Here is a 19,586-nt window from a genome sequence, read left to right as displayed (position 1 = left end):
ACGTCTAACACTTGGTTACCTCCTGGCCAGGTACGTGTCGCCGCTGACAACGTCGTACGCGGGGACGCACCGGACGCTCCGCACCATCGGGGGAGGGGCTTCAAGCTTGGACGCCATTCGTTCGTGGCTGTGCTCCAAATGGCTGAGGTATCTTGTCTGTACACCTCATTTACTTTCTGCTATTTCACCTTCATAAAAGCCAACAATAGACGTCACATGATCACAATATATTTGTAGTCCTGCTTTGTTAAATACGCACACTAAATCATATTTGATCCACAACAGCTACTTTTGTGATGGATCTGAGCATTTGCAAATATGAACTGAGACCTGCTGATAGTGAAGACACCTTAAACTGTCATAACTGCTTATATCTCCTGTCAGTTCACTGACTTAGTCCTCAGCTTTCAGGCTCCACACAAGAAGGTTGGCAAGTGGGAAATATCCACACCATGTGTTGTGACCTCAGAACATTCTCAGTAAATATCCACACCATGTGCTGTGACCTCAGAACATTCTCAGTAAATATCCACACCATGTGTTGTGACCTCAGAACATTCTCAGTAAATATCCACACCATGTGTGACCTCAGAACATTCTCAGTAAATATCCACACCATGAGTTGTGACCTCAGAACATTCTCAGTAAATATCCACACCATGTGTGACCTCAGAACATTCTCAGTAAATGTACACACCATGTGTGACCTCAGAACATTCTCAGTAAATGTACAGACTATGTGTTGTGACCTCAGAACATTCTCAGTAAATATCCACACCATGTGTGACCTCAGAACATTCTCAGTAAATATCCACACCATGTGTTGTGACCTCAGAACATTCTCAGTAAATATCCACACCATGTGTTGTGACCTCAGAACATTCTCAGTAAATGTACAGACTATGTGTTGTGACCTCAGAACATTCTCAGTAAATGTACAGACTATGTGTTGTGACCTCAGAACATTCTCAGTAAATATCCACACCATGTGTGACCTCAGAACATTCTCAGTAAATATCCACACCATGTGTGACCTCAGAACATTCTCAGTAAATATCCACACCATGTGTGACCTCAGAACATTCTCAGTAAATATCCACACCATGTGTGACCTCAGAACATTCTCAGTAAATATCCACACCATGTGTGACCTCAGAACATTCTCAGTAAATATCCACACCATGTGTGACCTCAGAACATTCTCAGTAAATATCCACACCATGTGTGACCTCAGAACATTCTCAGTAAATGTCCACACCATGTGTGACCTCAGAACATTCTCAGTAAATGTACACAAAAGACATGACTACTGAGCAAACTGAGCTACAATCCACTTTGTTTGCTAAAAGATCACAAATCTAATCTTTTTGACATAGCTCATTACCTTTGACTCAGCAACTTAAGTAGAGGAGATGATTATGTACTAACAACTTAAGCAGAGGAGATGATTGTGTACTAACAACTTAGCATTAGCATAACTAGCATGACAGCTGCTGTTAGAAAAGTGACAGTCATTGCCTAAACGACTACAAACGTAACGCAAGGCTCGGCAAGACAACATTATTTAGATAAACAACTTGTTGACGTCGTACTTACTCCAAGAAGACATTTCTATGAACCGATGATGTTATTTTGTCATTTGTGTTGACACTTTGAACGTTCTCCCGCCATTTTACTTCCTTCCCCTGCGAAGACCCCATAGGTGTCCACAGTGATGCCTGAGTTAAACAACAACAACAACAAAAGCCCCTTGACTGTAAAACTGTTTTATTTGGACCCTAAAAAGTAGAATGGCTAAATAGTGTTCTTTATTTAGGACATATTGCACATCATAGTGTATGCTAAATAGTGTTCTTTATTTAGGACATATTGCACATCATAGTGTATGCTAAATAGTGTTCTTTATTTAGGACATATTGCACATCATAGTGTATGCCAAATAGTGTTCTTTATTTAGGACATATTGCACATCATAGTGTATGCTAAATAGTGTTCTTTATTTAGGACATATTGCACATCATAGTGTATGCTAAATAGTGTTCTCTATTTAGGACATATTGCACATCATAGTGTATGCTAAATAGTGTTCTTTATTTAGGACATATTGCACATCATAGTGTATGTGAATATGGAGTGGCTAGCGGTATAAAATGGATGGATGTTCCCTTCCTGACTGCAAACAACAATGGAGGACATTCAGGGCTTCAGTGTCTGCCTTCACTTGTAACTAATGCAGTCTACTTGGCAGGAGTGAAGGTCCTCAGGTCAGCGAGCATGTGTGCCTTCCATGAAGAGATGTTAGACTAAGTGTTTCCCTCCTCCTGAGCACATGAAGTGCAAGGAAATAAAGAAGGTGATATGATGTACATGAAGTGCAAGGAAAGAAAGAAGGTGACATGATGTACATGAAGTGCAAGGAAAGAAAGAAGGTGACATGATGTACATGAAGTGCAAGGAAAGAAGGTGACATGATGTACATGAAGTGCAAGGAAAGAAGGTGACATGATGTACATGAAGTGCAAGGAAAAAAGGTGACATGATGTACGTGAAGTGCAAGGAAAGAAGGTGACATGATGTACATGAAGTGCAAGGAAAGAAGGTGACATGATGTACGTGAAGTGCAAGGAAAGAAGGTGACATGATGTACGTGAAGTGCAAGGAAAGAAGGTGACATGATGTACGTGAAGTGCAAGGAAAGAAGGTGACATGATGCACGTGAAGTGCAAGGAAAGAAGGTGACATGATGTACATGAAGTGCAAGGAAAGAAGGTGACATGATGTACATGAAGTGCAAGGAAAGAAGGTGACATGATGTACATGAAGTGCAAGGAAAGAAGGTGACATGATGTACATGAAGTGCAAGGAAAGAAAGAAGGTGACATGATGTACATGAAGTGCAAGGAAAGAAGGTGACATGATGTACATGAAGTGCAAGGAAAGACGGTGACATGATGTACATGAAGTGCAAAGAAAGAAGGTGACATGATGTACATGAAGTGCAAGGAAAGAAATAAGGTGACATGATGTACATGAAGTGCAAGGAAAGAAGGTGACATGATGTACATGAAGTGCAAGGAAAGAAAGAAGGTGACATGATGTACATGAAGTGCAAGGAAAGAAGGTGACATGATGTACATGAAGTGCAAGGAAAGAAGGTGACATGATGCACGTGAAGTGCAAGGAAAGAAGGTGACATGATGTACATGAAGTGCAAGGAAAGAAAGAAGGTGACATGATATACATGAAGTGCAAGGAAAGAAGGTGACATGATGTACATGAAGTGCAAGGAAAGAAGGTGACATGATGTACATGAAGTGCAAGGAAAGAAGGTGACATGATGTACATGAAGTGCAAGGAAAGAAGGTGACATGATGTACATGAAGTGCAAGGAAAGAAGGTGACATGATGTACGTGAAGTGCAAGGAAAGAAGGTGACATGATGTACATGAAGTGCAAGGAAAGAAGGTGACATGATGTACATGAAGTGCAAGGAAAGAAGGTGACATGATGTACATAAAGTGCAAGGAAAGAAGGTGACATGATGTACATAAAGTGCAAGGAAAGAAGGTGACATGATGTACATGAAGTGCAAGGAAAGAAGGTGACATGATGTACATGAAGTGCAAGGAAAGAAGGTGACATGATGTACATGAAGTGCAAGGAAAGAAGGTGACATGATGTACATGAAGTGCAAGGAAAGAAAGAAGGTGACATGATGTACATGAAGTGCAAGGAAAGAAGGTGACATGATGTACACGAAGTGCAAGGAAAGAAGGTGACATGATATACACGAAGTGCAAGGAAAGAAGGTGACATGATGTACACGAAGTGCAAGGAAAGAAGGTGACATGATGTACATGAAGTGCAAGGAAAGAAGGTGACATGATGTACATGAAGTGCAAGGAAAGAAGGTGACATGATGTACATGAAGTGCAAGGAAAGAAGGTGACATGATGTACATGAAGTGCAAGGAAAGAAGGTGACATGATGTACGTGAAGTGCAAGGAAAGAAGGTGACATGATGTACGTGAAGTGCAAGGAAAGAAGGTGACATGATGTACGTGAAGTGCAAGGAAAGAAGGTGACATGATGCACGTGAAGTGCAAGGAAAGAAGGTGACATGATGTACATGAAGTGCAAGGAAAGAAGGTGACATGATGTACATGAAGTGCAAGGAAAGAAAGAAGGTGACATGATGTACATAAAGTGCAAGGAAAGAAGGTGACATGATGTACGTGAAGTGCAAGGAAAGAAGGTGACATGATGTACGTGAAGTGCAAGGAAAGAAGGTGACATGATGTACGTGAAGTGCAAGGAAAGAAGGTGACATGATGTACATGAAGTGCAAGGAAAGAAGGTGACATGATGTACATGAAGTGCAAGGAAAGAAGGTGACATGATGTACATGAAGTGCAAGGAAAGAAGGTGACATGATGTACATGAAGTGCAAGGAAAGAAGGTGACATGATGTACGTGAAGTGCAAGGAAAGAAGGTGACATGATGTATGTGAAGTGCAAGGAAAGAAGGTGACATGATGCACGTGAAGTGCAAGGAAAGAAGGTGACATGATGTACATGAAGTGCAAGGAAAGAAGGTGACATGATGTACATGAAGTGCAAGGAAAGAAGGTGACATGATGTACATGAAGTGCAAGGAAAGAAGGTGACATGATGTACGTGAAGTGCAAGGAAAGAAAGAAGGTGACATGATGTACATGAAGTGCAAGGAAAGAAGGTGACATGATGTACATGAAGTGCAAGGAAAGAAGGTGACATGATGTACATGAAGTGCAAGGAAAGAAGGTGACATGATGTACGTGAAGTGCAAGGAAAGAAGGTGACATGATGTACGTGAAGTGCAAGGAAAGAAGGTGACATGATGTACGTGAAGTGCAAGGAAAGAAGGTGACATGATGTACATGAAGTGCAAGGAAAGAAGGTGACATGATGTACATGAAGTGCAAGGAAAGAAGGTGACATGATGTACATGAAGTGCAAGGAAAGAAGGTGACATGATGTACATGAAGTGCAAGGAAAGAAGGTGACATGATGTACGTGAAGTGCAAGGAAAGAAGGTGACATGATGTACGTGAAGTGCAAGGAAAGAAGGTGACATGATGCACGTGAAGTGCAAGGAAAGAAGGTGACATGATGTACGTGAAGTGCAAGGAAAGAAGGTGACATGATGTACGTGAAGTGCAAGGAAAGAAGGTGACATGATTTACTTGAAGTGCAAGGAAAGAAGGTGACATGATGTACATGAAGTGCAAGGAAAGAAGGTGACATGATGTACATGAAGTGCAAGGAAAGAAGGTGACATGATGTACATGAAGTGCAAGGAAAGAAGGTGACATGATGTACATGAAGTGCAAGGAAAGAAGGTGACATGATGTACATGAAGTGCAAGGAAAGAAGGTGACATGATGTACATGAAGTGCAAGGAAAGAAGGTGACATGATGTACATGAAGTGCAAGGAAAGAAGGTGACATGATGTACATGAAGTGCAAGGAAAGAAGGTGACATGATGTACATGAAGTGCAAGGAAAGAAAGAAGGTGACATGATGTACATGAAGTGCAAGGAAAGAAGGTGACATGATGTATGTGCATGGCAGGGTGCGCAAGGACAACATGACCAGCTGCAACAACATAGAGGAAGGTGAGTGCACCACAGGTGCTTCATCGTCTCTGAGTCACCACCGCCCGTCCTCCGTCACCTCCAACACTTTGAGTGTGCACCAGCAGAGGACCTGCAACACCCGCACTCACCGCCACCACACCTCAGGTACACCACCCACCGCTGGTGTGTGATTGTGTACTGTGTGTGTGTGTGTGATTGTGTACTGTGTGTGTGTGTGATTGTGTACTGTGTGTGTGTGTGAGTGATTGTGTACTGTGTGTGTGTGTGTGTGTGATTATGTACTGTGTGTACTGTGTGTGTGATTGTGTACTGTGTGTGTGTGTGCGTGTGTGTGTGATTGTGTACTGTGTGCGTGTGTGTGTGATTGATTACTGTGTGTGTGTGTGTGTGTGTGTGTGGTTGTGTACTGTGTGTGTGTGTGTGTGTGTGTGATTGTGTACTCTGTGTGTGTGTGTGTCAGGTGTATTTATAACGACATGGCTTCCCACACTTGAAAAGGAAGGACTCGATGAGGCTCAGGATTTCACTCGTATTTCAGTTTATTAACTGGAATCTTGGAAGGTGAAAAACCTTTAAACACACAAGAATAAAAGCTTTTAAATAAAATACAGCATTTTGCAACAAACAAAGTAAGTACATTAACTCAGGTATTTTATAAAGGTAAGTACATTTTTAACATTAATTAATACACATTAACCAGCATTTCACTTAACTTAATTAACTTAGATTAATAAGGTAAATTAGGCATTAAATAAACAGAAATATAGTTCACATGTTAGAACCATCTACTTTTAAAGCAACGTGTTTTACCTTAAGTTTTAGCCTAAATTATTTTATACAGACTTTAGACATGAATTTCTACAACAAGTTTAACTTGACACTTCTCTATTAATTCATATGAAATCAAGCATTTTAAACCAATATTACTGTAGTTTTTAACATAAACACTTTTAACAGAAATACTATTTTTATACATGAATTAAATGTTTTACTTTGCCTTTTAATAAAGCAAAATCCACTCTCTATATTAATATACTTCAAATTACATTTACAAGGCTTTAAGCGCCCTAATTGCCCATTTCTTGTCTCTACAAGTAAAACAAATATTTGTGGTGAATAAGATAAAGAAAAGAAACAAAATAAGCACCAATTGTACCTTATTTAACAGTTCAATTATATAAATAAATATTCTTCTGAAGTTGAGCTCTGCCATCAATCACAGCGCATAAACTTCAACAGTCGGATCATGATTAAACAGTCCAGTGGAAAGAGGTGAGCTCACCGGTAGTCCGTTTGGTTTGAGTCCTTTTTCCCATGCGTTTGTGAAGTGCTTTCGTGGTTTTAGTGATCGTCTCTGTCTCTGCTGCTCTCAGCTCCGTCCTGCACACTGAATGAAACGGGTGCATTTGTTTGCTTTGTCCTGTCTGCGCTGCTCATCAGTCTGATTGCGCTCACCTGCTGGAGAGCGCACCTGGTGAGGCGCGCCGCGGAGCAGCGCTTCTGCTGTGACACGCATGCAGCAGCACAGCCGCTGTCACACACACACCTTCAGCCGCACCTCCAGGCAGATCGCCGCAACAGTGTGTGTGATTGTCTACTGGGTGTGTGTGTGTGTGATTGTGTACTGTGTGATTGTGTACTGTGTGTGTGTGTGATTGTGTACTGTATGTGTGCGTGTGTGTGTGTGATTGTGCACTGTATGTGTGCGTGTGTGTGATTGTGTACTGTGTGTGTGTGATTGTGTACTGTGTGTGTGTGTGATAGTGTACTCTGTGTGTGTGTGTGATTATGTACTGTGTGTGTGTGTGTGTGATTGTGTACTGTGTGTGTGTGTTTGTGTGCAGGCAGGAGAGACCGCAGCAGGTCAGTGCAGCCACAGACTCAGCGGGCGCCTGTCAGCAGCCAATCAGGAGCCATCCTGGACTCAGCATCCAATCACGGCCTGATCCAACGTCTGTCCAACAGCCAGCTGTCCTTCAACACATCCATCGCATCCATCTTCTCCCAGGTAGACAACACACCTTCTCTTACAGTGTTGGATAACAACAGGTTGTGTTACAGTGTTGGATGATAACAACAGGTTGTGTTACAGTGTTGGATGATAACAACAGGTTGTGTTACAGTGTTGGATGATAACAACAGGTTGTGTTACAGTGTTGGATGATAACAACAGGTTGTGTTACAGTGTTGGATGATAACAACAGGTTGTGTTACAGTGTTGGATGATAACAACAGGTTGTGTTACAGTGTTGGATGATAACAACAGGTTGTGTTACAGTGTTGGATGATAACAACAGGTTGTGTTACAGTGTTGGATGACAACAACAGGTTGTGTTACAGTGTTGGATGACAACAACAGGTTGTGTTACAGTGTTGGATGATAACAACAGGTTGTGTTACAGTGTTGGATGATAACAACAGGTTGTGTTACAGTGTTGGATGATAACAACAGGTTGTGTTACAGTGTTGGATGATAACAACAGGTTGTGTTACAGTGTTGGATGACAACAACAGGTTGTGTTACAGTGTTGGATGACAACAACAGGTTGTGTTACAGTGTTGGATGATAACAACAGGTTGTGTTACAGTGTTGGATGATAACAACAGGTTGTGTTACAGTGTTGGATGATAACAACAGGTTGTGTTACAGTGTTGGATGATAACAACAGGTTGTGTTACAGTGTTGGATGATAACAACAGGCTGTGTTACAGTGTTGGATGATAACAACAGGTTGTGTTACAGTGTTGGATGATAACAACAGGTTGTGTTACAGTGTTGGATGATAACAACAGGTTGTGTTACAGTGTTGGATGATAACAACAGGTTGTGTTTCAGTGTTGGATGATAACAACAGGTTGTGTTACAGTGTTGGATGATAACAACAGGTTGTGTTACAGTGTTGGATGATAACAACAGGTTGTGTTACAGTGTTGGATGATAACAACAGGTCGTGTTACAGTGTTGGATGATAACAACAGGTCGTGTTACAGTGTTGGATGATAACAACAGGTCGTGTTACAGTGTTGGATGATAACAACAGGTCGTGTTACAGTGTTGGATGATAACAACAGGTCGTGTTACAGTGTTGGATGATAACAACAGGTCGTGTTACAGTGTTGGATGATAACAACAGGTCGTGTTACAGTGTTGGATGATAACAACAGGTCGTGTTACAGTGTTGGATGATAACAACAGGTCGTGTTACAGTGTTGGATGATAACAACAGGTCGTGTTACAGTGTTGGATGATAACAACAGGTCGTGTTACAGTGTTGGATGATAACAACAGGTCGTGTTACAGTGTTGGATGATAACAACAGGTCGTGTTACAGTGTTGGATGATAACAACGGGTTGTGTTACAGTGTTGGATGATAACAACGGGTTGTGTTACAGTGTTGGATGATAACAACGGGTTGTGTTACAGTGTTGGATGATAACAACAGGTTGTGTTACAGTGTTGGATGATAACAACAGGTTGTGTTACAGTGTTGGATGATAACAACAGGTTGTGTTAGTGTTGGATGACAACAACAGGTTGTGTTACAGGGTTGGATGATAACAACAGGTTGTGTTACAGTGTTGGATGATAACAACAGGTTGTGTTAGTGTTGGATGACAACAACAGGTTGTGTTACAGGGTTGGATGATAACAACAGGTTGTGTTAGTGTTGGATGATAACAACAGGTTGTGTTACAGTGTTGGATGATAACAACAGGTTGTGTTACAGTGTTGGATGATAACAACAGGTTGTGTTACAGTGTTGGATGATAACAACAGGTTGTGTTACAGTGTTGGATGATAACAACAGGTTGTGTTACAGTGTTGGATGATAACAACAGGTTGTGTTACAGTGTTGGATGACAACAACAGGTTGTGTTACAGGGTTGGATGATAACAACAGGTTGTGTTACAGTGTTGGATGATAACAACAGGTCGTGTTACAGTGTTGGATGATAACAACAGGTTGTGTTACAGTGTTGGATGATAACAACAGGTTGTGTTACAGTGTTGGATGATAACAACAGGTTGTGTTACAGTGTTGGATGATAACAACAGGTTGTGTTTCAGTGTTGGATGATAACAACAGGTTGTGTTACAGTGTTGGATGATAACAACAGGTTGTGTTTCAGTGTTGGATGATAACAACAGGTCGTGTTACAGTGTTGGATGATAACAACAGGTTGTGTTACAGTGTTGGATGATAACAACAGGTTGTGTTACAGTGTTGGATGATAACAACAGGTTGTGTTACAGTGTTGGATGATAACAACAGGTTGTGTTTCAGTGTTGGATGATAACAACAGGTTGTGTTACAGTGTTGGATGATAACAACAGGTTGTGTTACAGTGTTGGATGATAACAACAGGTTGTGTTTCAGTGTTGGATGATAACAACAGGTTGTGTTACAGTGTTGGATGATAACAACAGGTTGTGTTACAGGGTCCTCGTCAGGCAGCAACAGGTGGGGTCACATCTCAGGTCCAAGCAGCACCACATCCTTCCAGCCAGGTAACTAGTCAATGCAGCGTGAGAAAGACCTGACTACTTTCTGTCTACTTTCTGTCTACTTTCTGTCTACCTTCTGTCTACCTTCTGTCTACTTTCTGTCTACCTTCTGTCTACTTTCTGTCTACCTTCTGTCTACCTTCTGTCTACTTTCTGTCTACCTTCTGTCTACCTTCTGTCTACTTTCTGTCTACTTTCTGTCTACCTTCTGTCTACCTTCTGTCTACCTTCTGTCTACCTTCTGTCTACTTTCTGTCTACTTTCTGTCTACCTTCTGTCTACCTTCTGTCTACTTTCTGTCTACCTTCTGTCTACCTTCTGTCTACTTTCTGTCTACTTTCTGTCTACCTTCTGTCTACCTTCTGTCTACTTTCTGTCTACCTTCTGTCTACTTTCTGTCTACCTTCTGTCTACCTTCTGTCTACTTTCTATCTACCTTCTGTCTACTTTCTGTCTACCTTCTGTCTACCTTCTGTCTACTTTCTGTCTACCTTCTGTCTACTTTCTGTCTACTTTCTGTCTACCTTCTGTCTACTTTCTGTCTACCTTCTGTCTACTTTCTGTCTACCTTCTGTCTACCTTCTGTGTACCTTCTGTCTACTTTCTGTCTACCTTCTGCCTACTTTCTGTCTACCTTCTGTCTACCTTCTGTCTACCTTCTGTCTACTTTCTGTCTACCTTCTGTCTACCTTCTGTCTACTTTCTGTCTACCTTCTGTCTACTTTCTGCCCACTTTCTGTCTACCTTCTGCCTACTTTCTGTCTACCTTCTGTCTACCTTCTGTCTACTTTCTGTCTACCTTCTGTCTACTTTCTGCCCACTTTCTGTCTACCTTCTGCCTACTTTCTGTCTACCTTCTGTCTACCTTCTGTCTACTTTCTGTCTACTTTCTGCCTACTTTCTGTCTACCTTCTGTCTACTTTCTGTCTACCTTCTGTCTACCTTCTGTCTACTTTCTGCCTACTTTCTGTCTACCTTCTGTCTACTTTCTGTCTACTTTCTGTCTACCTTCTGTCTACTTTCTGTCTACCTTCTGCCTACTTTCTGTCTACCTTCTGTCTACCTTCTGCCTACCTTCTGTCTACCTTCTGCCTACCTTCTGCCTACCTTCTGCCTACCTTTTGCCTACCTTTTGCCTACCTTCTGTCTACCTTCTGCCTACCTTCTGTCTACCTTCTGCCTACCTTCTGTCTACATTCTGTCTACTTTCTGCCTACTTTATGTCTACCTTCTGCCTACCTTCTGCCTACCTTCTGCCTACCTTCTGTCTACCTTCTGTCTACTTTCTGTCTACCTTCTGTCTACTTTATGTCTACCTTCTGTCTACCTTCTGTCTACCTTCTGCCTACCTTCTGCCTACCTTTTGCCTACCTTCTGTCTACCTTCTGCCTACCTTCTGTCTACCTTCTGCCTACCTTCTGTCTACTTTCTGTCTACCTTCTGCCTACCTTCTGTCTACCTTCTGCCTACCTTCTGTCTACCTTCTGCCTACCTTCTGCCTACCTTCTGTGTACTTTCTGCCTACTTTCTGTCCACCTTCTGCCTACTTTCTGCCTACCTTTTGCCTACCTTCTGCCTACCTTCTGTCTACCTTCTGCCTACCTTTTGCCTACCTTCTGCCTACCTTCTGTCTACCTTTTGCCTACCTTCTGCCTACCTTCTGCCTACCTTCTGTCTACCTTCTGCCTACCTTCTGTCTACCTTCTGCCTACCTTCTGTCTACATTCTGTCTACTTTCTGCCTACTTTCTGTCTACCTTCTGCCTACTTTCTGCCTACCTTCTGTCTACCTTCTGTCTACCTTCTGCCTACCTTCTGTCTACCTTCTGCCTACCTTCTGTCTACCTTCTGCCTACCTTCTGTCTACCTTCTTTCTACTTTCTGTCTACCTTCTGCCTACCTTCTGCCTACCTTCTGTCTACCTTTTGCCTACCTTCTGCCTACCTTCTGTCTACCTTCTGCCTACCTTCTGCCTACCTTCTGTCTACCTTCTGTCTACTTTCTGTCTATCTTCTGTCTACCTTCTGTCTACCTTCTGTCTACTTTCTGCTTACCTTCTGCCTACCTTCTGTCTACCTTCTGTCTACTTTCTGCTTACCTTCTGCCTACCTTCTGTCTACCTTCTGTCTACTTTCTGTCTACCTTCTGCCTACCTTCTGTCTACCTTCTGTCTACTTTCTGTCTACCTTCTGTCTACCTTTTGTCTACTTTCTGTCTACCTTCTGTCTACCTTCTGTCTACTTTCTGTCTACCTTCTGTCTACCTTCTGCCTACCTTCTGTCTACTTTCTGTCTACCTTCTGTCTACCTTCTGTCTACCTTCTGCCTACCTTCTGTCTACCCTTTGTCTACCTTCTGTCTACCTTCTGTCTACCTTCTGTCTACTTTCTGCTTACCTTCTGCCTACCTTCCCAGGTGTCCTCGTCCTCGTCCACCCTCAGTCTGCTTTTTGGCAAGCGCAGCTTCTCCAGTGGTCTGGTGATCTCGGGTCTGTCGGCGGCTGAGGGGGGCAACACCACCGACACCCAGTCCTCTTCCAGCGTCAATGTGGCCCTGGGGCCCTCACAGCGCTCAGGCAGCAGGGCCACGCAGGTAAAGGTTTCAGGTGTTCATTCTTTAATGAGGAGGTGTGTCCCAAGACTTTTGTCCATACAAGGTAGCCAAGCACAGGTTGATACTGAAATATCGAGCCCGCTGATACCAGATCTTCAGCCCCCAGTATCAAACGTCCACTCCAAGTTACATGAGTTCAGGGGCCACATGCGGGGCCACCTTTGTTCCACTGACGTCATACAACAACTGTTTTGTTCCACTGACGTCATACAACAACTGTTTTGTTCCACTGACGTCATACAACAGCTGTTTTGTTCCACTGACGTCATACAACTGTTTTGTTCCACTGACGTCATACAACAGCTGTTTTGTTCCACTGACGTCATACAACAACTGTTTTGTTCCACTGACATCATACAACAACTGTTTTGTTCCACTGACATCATACAACAACAGTTTTGTTCCACTGATGTCATACAACAACTGTTTTGTTCCACTGGCATCATACAACAACTGTTTTGTTCCACTGACATCATACAACAACTGTTTTGTTCCACTGACGTCATACAACAACTGTTTTGTTCCACTGACATCATACAACAACTGTTTTGTTCCACTGACATCATACAACAACTGTTTTGTTCCGCTGACGTCATACAACAACTGTTTTGTTCCACAGACGTCATACAACAACTGTTTTGTTCCACAGACGTCATACAACAACTGTTTTGTTCCACTGACGTCATACAACAGCTGTTTTGTTCCACTGACGTCATACAACTGTTTTGTTCCACTGACGTCATACAACAGCTGTTTTGTTCCACTGACGTCATACAACAACTGTTTTTTTCCACTGTCGTCATACAACAACTGTTTTGTTCCACTGACGTCATACAACAGCTGTTTTGTTCCACTGTCGTCATACAACAACTGTTTTGTTCCACTGACATCATACAACAACTGTTTTGTTCCACTGTCGTCATACAACAGCTGTTTTGTTCCATTGACGTCATACAACTGTTTTGTTCCACTGACGTCATACAACAACTGTTTTGTTCCACTGACGTCATTCAACAACTGTTTTGTTCCACTGTCGTAATACAACAGCTGTTTTGTTCCACTGACGTCATACAACAGCTGTTTTGTTCCACTGACGTCATACAACTGTTTTGTTCCACTGACGTCATACAACAGCTGTTTTGTTCCACTGTCGTCATACAACAACTGTTTTGTTCCACTGACGTCATACAACAACTGTTTTGTTCCACTGTCGTCATACAACAACTGTTTTGTTCCACTGACGTCATACAACAGCTGTTTTGTTCCACTGTCGTCATACAACAACTGTTTTGTTCCACTGACGTCATACAACAGCTGTTTTGTTCCACTGTCGTCATACAACAACTGTTTTGTTCCACTGTCGTCATACAACAAGTGTTTTGTTCCACTGACGTCATAAAACTGTTTTGTTCCACTGACGTCATACAACAGCTGTTTTGTTCCACTGACGTCATACAACAGCTGTTTTGTTCCACTGACGTCATACAACAGCTGTTTTGTTCCACTGACGTCACACAACAGCTGTTTTGTTCCTCTGACGTCATACAACAACTGTTTTGTTCCACTGACATCATACAACAACTGTTTTGTTCCACTGATGTCATACAACAGCTGTTTTGTTCCACTGACGTCATACAACTGTTTTGTTCCACTGACGTCATACAACAGCTGTTTTGTTCCACTGACGTCATACAACTGTTTTGTTCCACTGACGTCATACAACAGCTGTTTTGTTCCACTGACGTCATACAACAACTGTTTTTTTCCACTGTCGTCATACAACAACTGTTTTGTTCCACTGACGTCATACAACAGCTGTTTTGTTCCACTGTCGTCATACAACAACTGTTTTGTTCCACTGACATCATACAACAACTGTTTTGTTCCACTGTCGTCATACAACAGCTGTTTTGTTCCATTGACGTCATACAACTGTTTTGTTCCACTGACGTCATACAACAACTGTTTTGTTCCACTGACGTCATTCAACAACTGTTTTGTTCCACTGTCGTAATACAACAGCTGTTTTGTTCCACTGACGTCATACAACAGCTGTTTTGTTCCACTGACGTCATACAACTGTTTTGTTCCACTGACGTCATACAACAGCTGTTTTGTTCCACTGACGTCATACAACAACTGTTTTTTTCCACTGTCGTCATACAACAACTGTTTTGTTCCACTGACGTCATACAACAGCTGTTTTGTTCCACTGTCGTCATACAACAACTGTTTTGTTCCACTGACATCATACAACAACTGTTTTGTTCCACTGTCGTCATACAACAGCTGTTTTGTTCCATTGACGTCATACAACTGTTTTGTTCCACTGACGTCATACAACAACTGTTTTGTTCCACTGACGTCATTCAACAACTGTTTTGTTCCACTGTCGTAATACAACAGCTGTTTTGTTCCACTGACGTCATACAACAACTGTTTTGTTCCACTGACGTCATACAACAGCTGTTTTGTTCCACTGACGTCATACAACAGCTGTTTTGTTCCACTGTCGTCATACAACAACTGTTTTGTTCCACTGACGTCATACAACAACTGTTTTGTTCCACTGTCGTCATACAACAACTGTTTTGTTCCACTGACGTCATACAACAGCTGTTTTGTTCCACTGTCGTCATACAACAACTGTTTTGTTCCACTGACGTCATACAACAGCTGTTTTGTTCCACTGTCGTCATACAACAACTGTTTTGTTCCACTGTCGTCATACAACAAGTGTTTTGTTCCACTGACGTCATAAAACTGTTTTGTTCCACTGACGTCATACAACAGCTGTTTTGTTCCACTGACGTCATACAACAGCTGTTTTGTTCCACTGACGTCATACAACAGCTGTTTTGTTCCACTGACGTCACACAACAGCTGTTTTGTTCCTCTGACGTCATACAACAACTGTTTTGTTCCACTGACATCATACAACAACTGTTTTGTTCCACTGATGTCATACAACAGCTGTTTTGTTCCACTGACGTCATACAACTGTTTTGTTCCACTGACGTCATACAACAACTGTTTTGTTCCACTGACGTCATACAACAACTGTTTTGTTCCACTGTCGTCATACAACAACTGTTTTGTTCCACTGACGTCATACAACAGCTGTTTTGTTCCACTGACGTCATACAACAACTGTTTTGTTCCACTGTCGTCATACAACAACTGTTTTGTTCCACTGACGTCATACAACAGCTGTTTTGTTCCACTGTCGTCATACAACAACTGTTTTGTTCCACTGACGTCATACAACAACTGTTTTGTTCCACTGTCGTCATACAACAACTGTTTTGTTCCACTGACGTCATACAACAGCTGTTTTGTTCCACTGTCGTCATACAACAACTGTTTTGTTCCACTGACGTCATACAACAGCTGTTTTGTTCCACTGTCGTCATACAACAACTGTTTTGTTCCACTGTCGTCATACAACAAGTGTCTGCTCGGTGGACACAGTTTGCTGGAGTTTGTGAAGTAAAAAGCTGAGTAACTTCTACTGTCAGTCCAACAATTTGATGGACGAGCGGCTCTGCAATCACAAGTCAAGCAAATATTTCAGAGTTTCTTTGGATTTGGACTATATTTCTTGCAATGTTGGATACTATTACAGTACATGTTGGATACTATTACAGTAGATGTTGGATACTATTACAGTACATGTTGGATACTATTACAGTAAATGTTGGATACTATTACAGTAAATGTTGGATACTATTACAGTAGATGTTGGATACTATTACAGTAAATGTTGGATACTATTACAGTAGATGTTGGATACTATTACAGTAAATGTTGGATACTATTACAGTAAATGTTGGATACTATTACAGTAGATGTTGGATACTATTACAGTAAATGTTGGATACTATTACAGTAAATGTTGGATACTATTACAGTAAAGACAGCGGATATTTTTGTCAAAAAGGAAAGAAGTACATTTAGTAATACAATATAAGGTACTTCTGTAGAAAGGAGATAAAGATAACGAGTACTAGCTACAACTGTGTTCTATTAACACAGATACCAATATATTGTTCTATTAGTACACATACCAATATATTGTTCTATTAGTACAGATACAATATATTGTTCTATTAGTACACATACCAATATATTGTTCTATTAGTACACATACCAATATATTGTTCTATTAGTACACATACCAATATATTGTTCTATTAGTACAGATACAATATATTGTTCTATTAGTACACATACCAATATATTGTTCTATTAGTACACATACCAATATAACAAGACCCAACCTCCGGGCTGATGATTCGAGCTTGTCCTGAAGAACTTGGAGCTAATCCTCCTTTTCATTGTCCCATTTAAAGCAGCAGTTCCATTGGCTCAGATCCCACATCTGTGGTCCCTTCCAAGGGGGTCCCCACATCTGTGGTCCCTTCCAAGGGGGTCCCCACATCTGTGGTCCCTTCCAAGGGGAGTCCCCACATCTGCGGTCCCTTCCAAGGGGAGTCCCCACATCTGTGGTCCCTTCCAAGGGGGTCCCCACATCTGTGGTCCCTTCCAAGGGGAGTCCCCACATCTGTGGTCCCTTCCAAGGGGGGTCCCCACATCTGTGGTCCCTTCAAAGGGGGATCCCCACATCTGTGGTCCCTTCAAAGGGGGTCCCCACATCTGTGGTCCCTTCCAAGGGGAGTCCCCACATCTGTGGTCCCTTCAAAGGGGGATCCCCACATCTGTGGTCCCTTCAATCAATCAATCAATCAATCAATGTTTATTTATATAGCCCTAAATCACAAGTGTCTCAAAGGGCTGTACAAGCCACAACGACATCCTCGGTGTCGAGTGGGTCTGACATAATATTGTGAAAGTCCAACACATCAGCGAAAGTCCAGTCCATGGTGGGGCCAGCGGGAACCATCCCGAGCGGAGACGGGTCAGCAGCGTAGAGATGTCCCCATCTGATGGACAGGCTAGCGGTCCACCCCGGAGCAGAGTAGAAAAGAAAAGAAAAGAAACGGCAGATCAACTGGTCTAAAAAGGGAGTCTATTTAAAGGCTAGATTATACAAATGAGTTTTAAGATGAGACTTAAATGCTTCTACTGAGGTAGCATCTCTAACTGTTACCGGGAGGGCATTCCAGAGTATTGGAGCCCCAATAGAAAACGCTCTATAGCCCGCAGACTTTTTTGGGGCTCTGGGAATCACTAATAAGCCGGAGTTCTTTGAACGCAGATTTCTTGCCGGGACATATGGTACAATACAATCTGCAAGATAGGCAGGAGCTTGACCGTGTAGTATTTTATACGTAAGTAGTAAAACCTTAAAGTCGCATCTTAGGTGCACAGGAAGCCAGTGCAAGTGAGCCAGTATAGGTATATATATATATGTATATATGTATATAAAGGTATATACAGTATAGGCGTAATATGATCAAACTTTCTTGTTTTTGTCAAAAGTCTAGCAGCCGCATTTTGTACCATCTGTAATCTTTTAATGCTAGACATAGGGAGGCCTGAAAATAAAACGTTACAGTAATCGAGACGAGACGTAACGAACGCATGAATAATGATCTCAGCGTCGCTTGTGGACAAAATGGAACGAATTTTAGCGATATTACGGAGATGAAAGAAGGCCGTTTTAGTAACACTCTTAATGTGTGACTCAAACGAGAGAGTTGTTTTAGTAACACTCTTAATGTGTGACTCAAACGAGAGAGTTGGGTGGAAGATAATACCCAGATTCTTTACCGAGTCGCCTTGTTTAATTGTTTGGTTGTCAAATGTTAAGGTGGTATTATTAAATAGATGTTGGTGGGGGTCCCCACATCTGTGGTCCCTTCCAAGGTTTCTGGTTCTTCCCATTCTTGCCCTGATGTGGGATCTGAGCCCAGGATGTTGTTGTGGCTTGTGCAGCCCTTTGAGATGTTTGTGATTAAGGGCTATAGAAGTCAACTTTGATTGATTGATACGTTATTATTTCCAGGCGTGAGCAGGCCGTATAAATGAAGTGGTGGGACAGTTTAGCAGCTGTGGTTTAGCATGTTAGATGGTGGGAGCGCCGTGCTAAGCTAAGCTAAGCTAAGCTAAGCTGGACTCCTAAGTGAGCGTCAAGCTGCTGTTGAAGTCAGCCTCTCTCTCTCTCTCTGCTCATCAGTGGACGTCCGAGAGCAGAGATGAAAGCCTTCCCAACAACGCCACCACTACTGCAGAGCAGTCATGTGACCACAGCCACAGCCAGGGATTGGACAAGACGGCCCCGGAGGACGCAGAGTCACCAACTGTTGACACCACCAATGAAAAGACCGTGTGAGACATAAGGAAACCAACCCATTTGTTCCCCCAGACGGAGACCGTAGGCCGCTTTGAACTTTCAATCTTCACCACCAGGATGTTACCATGGAGACTGTAGGCCGCTTTGAACTTTCAATCTTCACCACCAGGATGTTACCATGGAGACTGTAGGCCGCTTTGAACTTTCAATCTTCACCACCAGGATGTTACCATGGAGACTGTAGGCCGCTTTGAACTTTCAATCTTCACCACCAGGATGTTACCATGGAGACTGTAGGCTGCTTTGAACTTTCAATCTTCACCAGGATGTTACCATGGAGACTGTAGGCCGCTTTGAACTTTCAATCTTCACCACCAGGATGTTACCATGGAGACCGTAGGCCGCTTTGAACTTTCAATCTTCACCACCAGGATGTTACCATGGAGACTGTAGGCCGCTTTGAACTTTCAATCTTCACCACCAGGATGTTACCATGGAGACTGTAGGCCGCTTTGAACTTTCAATCTTCACCACCAGGATGTTACCATGGAGACTGTAGGCTGCTTTGAAC

At 42.3% G+C, this 19,586-nt stretch overlaps 1 protein-coding gene across 2 annotated transcripts in view; it reads left to right on the top strand.

The window, feature by feature from the left end:
* pcnx2 (pecanex 2) overlaps positions 1–19,373 on the top strand; it is a 52,195-nt gene extending 32,822 nt beyond the window's left edge. The window contains exons 35-41 of one of the 2 annotated variants that reach the window (XR_009827220.1): positions 31–147; positions 5,615–5,658; positions 5,745–5,784; positions 7,485–7,648; positions 10,083–10,151; positions 12,562–12,738; positions 18,899–19,045. Coding sequence is in view for 1 of the 2 variants with exons in the window: in XM_062057981.1 (XP_061913965.1) it covers positions 31–147; positions 5,615–5,784; positions 7,485–7,648; positions 10,083–10,151; positions 12,562–12,738; positions 18,899–19,054 (853 nt within the window). In the remaining variant the exon portion in view is untranslated. Of the gene's footprint in view, positions 1–30; positions 148–5,614; positions 5,785–7,484; positions 7,649–10,082; positions 10,152–12,561; positions 12,739–18,898 lie in introns of both variants that reach the window. The other variant, XM_062057981.1, reaches the window with a different exon arrangement.
* The last annotated feature ends 213 nt before the right edge of the window (positions 19,374–19,586 follow it).

This window comes from Entelurus aequoreus, linkage group LG09 (assembly GCF_033978785.1).
Source record: "Entelurus aequoreus isolate RoL-2023_Sb linkage group LG09, RoL_Eaeq_v1.1, whole genome shotgun sequence".
Lineage (NCBI taxonomy): Eukaryota > Metazoa > Chordata > Actinopteri > Syngnathiformes > Syngnathidae > Entelurus > Entelurus aequoreus.
Note: the sequence above shows the minus strand (reverse complement) of the source record. Positions and strands in the feature narration are given on the sequence as shown.